Source organism: Rattus norvegicus, chromosome 10 (genome assembly GCF_036323735.1).
Source record: "Rattus norvegicus strain BN/NHsdMcwi chromosome 10, GRCr8, whole genome shotgun sequence".
Taxonomy (NCBI): domain Eukaryota; kingdom Metazoa; phylum Chordata; class Mammalia; order Rodentia; family Muridae; genus Rattus; species Rattus norvegicus.
In genome coordinates, this window is record NC_086028.1 from 49240244 (window position 1) to 49246243 (window position 6000).

The following is a 6000-nucleotide window of genomic DNA, read 5'->3' on the forward strand; positions in this document are numbered from 1 at the left end:
CAAACTTCTGAGCGGGATCTTTCATAGATTTATATATGAGCAGATTTTTCTGAAGATATGCTCAATTTCAGAAAAGTAGCTATTAGTTTCCTCTATTCTACCACTCCAGAGACTGATCCTGGAACAGGAGGGCCATGTGCAACCTATCTCCTAGCACTATGACACTCAAGAATCAAAATAGAATTGTCCTATAAGAAATACAAAACAGAAGGGTAGAAAGAAAGGCTGATCTGAGGAAAACGTATATAAAGAAGAAGCTTCTGCACAGAGGGAATAGTCAAGCACTAAGAAGAGATGAACCCTCTAAAAATGAGTACCACAGGTCAGCATCAAGGAATACTCACAGTCAGGGATTACAGAAAGTAACAAAGAAGTGACTAAAAAGACTCACCACCACCACCACCCCACACACAAGAAAAATTCCCAAAACTTTTTATTATAGAAAATGATATATAAACAGAGGTGTCCAAGGAGTCTCCATTACTCACACCCAACTCCAACAGTTACCAAGTACTGCCCAACCTTGTCTCTTCTACCCACTCTTCTACTTGCTACCCTACTTTATGAGCCAGAAGTTACCTCTGAAATCATCTAGCTCAGTTACCTCATTATAGACACATTGATATTTCATTAAGGAAAAGTCAAATGATCTGCACTGAGATCACACAAAAGCATGGGAGAAAAAAGAGCTTCACAGAAGCACCGTGGTCATGCCAGTCAGCCAGACACTGTGGGCAGTGTGTATGTGACAGGAAGGCCTACACAATAGTTCTGGGATGTGAGAAGGTACACCTTGACTTCTGTCTTGTCTGTACTATGGACCACCTTGCCATCATCCATGGATACCAACAAAACCGCAAAACCAACCTCCTCTTTAATATTTCTACCAGTACAATCTCATTCATTCCCAAATGACTGAGCATCATCAACATGCATAGGCATTGTTCTGGACATGAGGGATACAGTGGTGAACTAGACAGACGGACAATCTCTACCTTCACAAAGTGTATACCTGATTGGGAAAAACATACTAAATCGTTGTACATTTGTATTGCGTGTGTGAACAATTATAGCATGTGTTAACCATGATAAGCTAGTGTAATATAAGGAAAGAAGGATAAAGGCTTCTATTATAGATGGGGTGCTAAGGTTGGCTTCTCTGAAAAGGTAAAATATAAGACTGGTCCAAGAGTTTGTGAGAAACGTATATCTGTCAAAAGTTCTTCTGATGGAAGGAGCCGTACTAATGGTACAGCGCTGTCTCAATGAAGTTCAATCTGCAGTTATCATCATCATGGTTAATGGGGACAGGTGTGCCTCTTGTCATTAAAAGGCAGTGGCTAGAAACCGCAGCTCTCACATGCCAGGCTTGTGGAGCCCCATGGTTTACTCTGCCCTCCAACTTGCACTGTCTGAGACTCCAAAGAGCACGAGACACCAAAAGTTAGGGGCCACCTGGCCTATAGTGCACAGCTGGTCCACAGTTCTTGGCCTCGTCCCTTCAGGTTACCCCAAAGGTCACCTCCCTGCTAAGTGACAAGCCAAGGGCTTCCAAGGTTGCAGGCAGCCGGAAACACGGTCCCGCGCGTGGTAGAAAGAAAAGAATTCTCCCACAATCGTTCCCGATTAGGTACAGTACCTGTGAGGAGGCGCGAGGAAATAGTGTGCGGGGACGCGGCCATAACGCACTGGTGCAGCAGTCCCCAGGACCCCAGCGTCCTCTCACCTCACCGGCTCCTGGGCGCCGCCATCTTGTTAGCCCGCCCTCTGACTGAGGCGGGACTTCCTCTCATCACTTCCGCCTCCCTGTGGTCTCTGAAAGCTAGACAACCGGAGCTTATACAGATCCGACGGTGGAGCCTTCGCCTTCCCCTCAAATGCTCCACTTCTAGATTAGGTAAACGCGATGCTCCGGAGGGACAAATCGCCGGAGCGCGCGGGCGGAAAGAGTGTCGTGGCGGGGTTAGGGCACGGGACCGGTCTGGCAGTCCCGTGAGCTTGAGAGAATTGAATGCCTCCACAATTGTCAACCAGGCTTGTTCTTGCACAGCCTGTTGGCTTCTGGTGGAGTTTGGTAAGTAAAAGAAACGCGAAAGAACTCCTTAAAAGAGCGAAATCTGTCTTACAAGGGCAGTTTGTGCTTGCTTTCGGCAACAAGGTGAGATCTCTGTGGTTTACCCTAGGTGCTAATCTTGGGGCACTGAGACAGGAGACTCTCGGATTGTGTAGGAGCATGCACTGTATCTCTGCAGTAAGAACTGGTCACTGTAAGAATCATCTTGAGAGGGATAAGGTAGAAATGAGGTTAACTATGGAATGAGATTAACATTTCTGTGAAGTAGGCTAAAGAAAGGCTTTTAAGAGCCAACTTGCTGCTAAGTAGAAGAAACTGAGATCTTTAAAGTTTACCAGGAAGACAGAGCAGAGAATGGGATTGATTCTCTGAGACCCGTCACAATTCATCACTGCGGACCTAGGATAATGGGTGTCCCCATCAAATAAATGTTAAACTGAGGAAGAAGAGGATGAATTTCTGATGAATAACTGAAAAGTTAACAACTTTGTTCAATCCACCGTTTTGCAAGGGCTTGAAACATGTTGTGTTAAGTTAAGTGAAATATCACGAAGTACAAGCCGTAAATACACAAATGAAAAGCACAGTTTGGGATCTAGTCACACCAACAGTGAGTGTTGCTTAGATGAATCAGGCCTTCTGCTTTGCAGCCATCTTGATTAATTAAACCCACCGTTTCTGGAAAGCTGATCATTATAAATTAGTCCTTTACAAACTAGGCCTCAGATGCCTACCAGGATGGTTACAAGATATGGAACCCAAGGGCAAGAGAGATTGAGTGATTCAAACAGTAGGTTGTACAGCAATGCTTCCTGTCCCTTTATATTTGTCTCTTAAAATTTATGTTATAAAACCAAAAAGTGATAGGACTGTATACTTGTAAGATGGCTATAAATAAAACTAATCAATAGTAGGAGTTGGAAAATTAGTAAAGAAAGGAATCCTGATACATTGCTTATGGGAATGTAAAATATTGTAGCCACTTTGGAAAAGCAGTTTAGGTGTACCTCAATAAGTTAAACACAGTGCTACCTCATGGCCCAGCTGTGCCTTTCCCAGGAATATACCCAAGACAAATGACAACATTCATTCACTTATAACATCGTAGTAGCCCAAAGTGGATATAACTTGAGTGCTCATCAACCAATTGTACATATTCTGTGATAAATATGTCCACATAGTAGTCTATTTGCCATGAAATGAAAATGAAGTGTAAATACATACAACAACCATGAAAACAATATTAAAATGAAGAAGTCAATCACAAAAGGCCAAGTATTTGATAGTTCCCATGTATCTGAAAATTCCAGAATTCTTAAAAACATTAAAGGGGCTGGGGATTTAGCTCAGTGGTAGAGCGCTTACCTAGGAAGCGCAAGGCCCTGGGTTCGGTCCCCAGCTCCGAAAAAAAGAACCAAAAAAAAAAAAAAAAAAAACATTAAAGAGAGGCAGTATGTAAGTAATTTCCTAGTGCTAGTAGAAGGGGTAGAGAGAAAAGAGGAATGTTGCTGATGGGTACAGGGCTCATTTAGATAGAGAGAAAATGAAAATATCCCTAAATTGATTGTAATGGTAGTTGTACAACTCTCAATATATTTAAAACTTTAGTGTAGACAGTTGATACCATTTTTTAGATGTAAAATCTTTTTGAAGATAGCTACACATCATTGCTTTCATATATTTCATTCATACATGAATATATTATGATGATAAGTATTTTTTTAAAAAGAAATATGCTAAAGACTATCCATCTCTGTCTTAGTTAGGATTTCAATTGCTGTGAAGAAGTACCAACCACAGCAACTCTTACAAAGGAAAGCACTTAATTGAGGGTGGCTTATAGTCAAAGGTTTAGTTCATATCATCATGGTAGGAAGCATAATGGCACTCAGGCAGACATGGTACTAGAGAACTGAGAGCTCTACATCTGCATGTGAAGGCAGCAGGAAGAGACTGCCCTTCTGGGCTTGGTTTGAGCATCTGAGACCTCAAAGTTCACCCCTCAGTGACACACTTCCTTCAACAAGGCCATACCTCCTGACATTGCTATTCCCTATGGTCCTATGTGGGGCTTTTTGTTTTTTTCAAACCACTATAAACTCCCTCAGTTTTCATTATGCATCATGCCAGCTTCTCACTAGTAACGTGTTCCCCAGCCTCTGCTCAGTATTCCCTGGCATAAGCATACCTCCCTTCTGCAAAGAGACTTACAATAAAAGACACGTATATGAATGGACATGAGTTGGAGTGGTTCCTTTGTTCCTTGCTAATGAGTGTTTAAGTGAGGCAAGCACTCCTAAGTCTGCTTCCAGCCCCAAGCTGATTCTTTGAATGATGAAAAAAACTGCAAGAGGACTCAGCTACTGCTAAAGAGTAACATCTTTAAAAGGCGCTTCCAGGAAGAACAGGCAGATTGGAAAAGGGAAGGAAGAGAAACTAGTCCCTTCTCCTTGCACCACTCTTGCTACACTGTAGCCCTCGTGGGCAGAGCCATGCAGGACAACTGCAACAAAGTGGCTGGCCCATCCCCAGCTCTAGGTACAGTTCTACATAGCCGCTTTGTAGATTACTGATGGGAAGTCTTAAGAGTAGATATTCTACTCTTAAGTGATTGGAATTTACAGCCTCATGGGAACTTGACCACCCAGTTCAGCTGGCCAGAGTTCCTCCTTGTTCCTCCAAGGTGACTGATCACATCAGGGTAGGATCATCCTCTGAATTCATTCCAGATAGGCACCTCAGTTATAGTCTGCATGCACCCTTTTCCTTGCTTCCTTCCCAGGGCTCAGCTCCGTCCTTGACTCTTGGGACACTAAGAGGGAAGATTACAGTTATTTAGAATGGCAGAGTGGCAGGAAATGCACTGGGTGAGCTTTCTTTGCCACCTTTGTAATCAATAGACCCTGATTGTGTCAAGGGAAGCAGAATTCCCAATACCAATGGTATGGCATAATTTCATCCACCCTCACCTGTCACTCTGTTTTTCAGACTTTTGGAAAGTAGGATGGCCCAGATAGGAGAAGAGAAAGAGGAGTCTGCTGGTGACGTTCTGGAGAACTTTTGTTTGTTTACTGAACATGGAAGGGAGGTACTCTTTCTGCCTTGCCTGTTTTATTTTCAGGAAGCAGGGTTGGGAATGAAAATCCTTGGAGCTGAAACAGCCATCCTGAAGCTATAACAAGCCGGAGGAATAAATAAACCCCAGTTTCTTGTATCCTGGGTGATGTATTCAGTGGATGGCCTAGGGGGCTGAGCAGCGTGCATTAAAGCTTGCTGAAGATACACGAGACAGAGACAACTGAGATTGTGGCAGCTCTCCACAAAAGATGCCATGCCCAGTGAAAAGTCAAACAGTGGAGTTTGAGTCTGTACTTTTTTTTCCCAGACAACCTCAGTGCCTACGACTGTCTTTAAACTGGTGTTTCTCCTGCCTGAGCCTTCTGAGTAGTAGGAGTGCAGGTGTGCTCCATCAGGTTGAGGTGTTAACCATTTCTAATATAAAATCAACCTGTAATGCTTTAAGTAACACTAATAATAAAAGGCCATTTTGTACAGCTTTGTTTTGTGTTTCTTGTTTACTGTGCACACATCTGCTTTGATGATGTCAGAATAGCTGGTTTACCACAGCAGGAAGGCATTCCTCTCCTTGTTTGGTCCTTTTCACCATATCGGAGCCTAGTGATGGTAAAATGTTCTAAGCATAGGAAAAAAAAATCCTATGTTTGAGAAAAATCATAACCTTAAGAACCCTGTTAAAGACTAGGGTTTTTTGGTTGTTATTGTTGGTTTGGTTTTTTTTTTTTTTTTTTTTTTTTTTAGCTATGGGGAAATGGTTATGTGTTCGCATAAGTGAACCATCTGTATACTATACAAGTCTGAAGTACAAAATGTGGGGAAGATAATTTAGCAAGCAGAATCCCAGTTAG

The 6000-nt window shown here is 42.7% G+C and overlaps 1 protein-coding gene and 1 long non-coding RNA gene across 2 annotated transcripts in view; one reads left to right on the forward strand and one right to left on the reverse strand.

The window, feature by feature from the left end:
- Cox10 (cytochrome c oxidase assembly factor heme A:farnesyltransferase COX10) overlaps positions 1-1766 on the reverse strand; it is a 111801-nt gene extending 110035 nt beyond the window's left edge. Inside the window, exon 1 of the mRNA NM_001398997.1 lies at positions 1640-1766. Within this exon, the coding sequence (NP_001385926.1) occupies positions 1640-1682 (43 nt within the window). The 5' untranslated portion in view covers positions 1683-1766. The remainder of the gene's footprint in view (positions 1-1639) is intronic.
- Positions 1767-1788: 22 nt separating this feature from the next.
- LOC120095118 (uncharacterized) lies at positions 1789-5628 on the forward strand. The gene is made up of 2 exons (XR_005490278.2): positions 1789-2074; positions 5063-5628. It is a non-coding gene; the product is annotated as an uncharacterized LOC120095118 (long non-coding RNA).
- Positions 5629-6000: the final 372 nt, after the last annotated feature.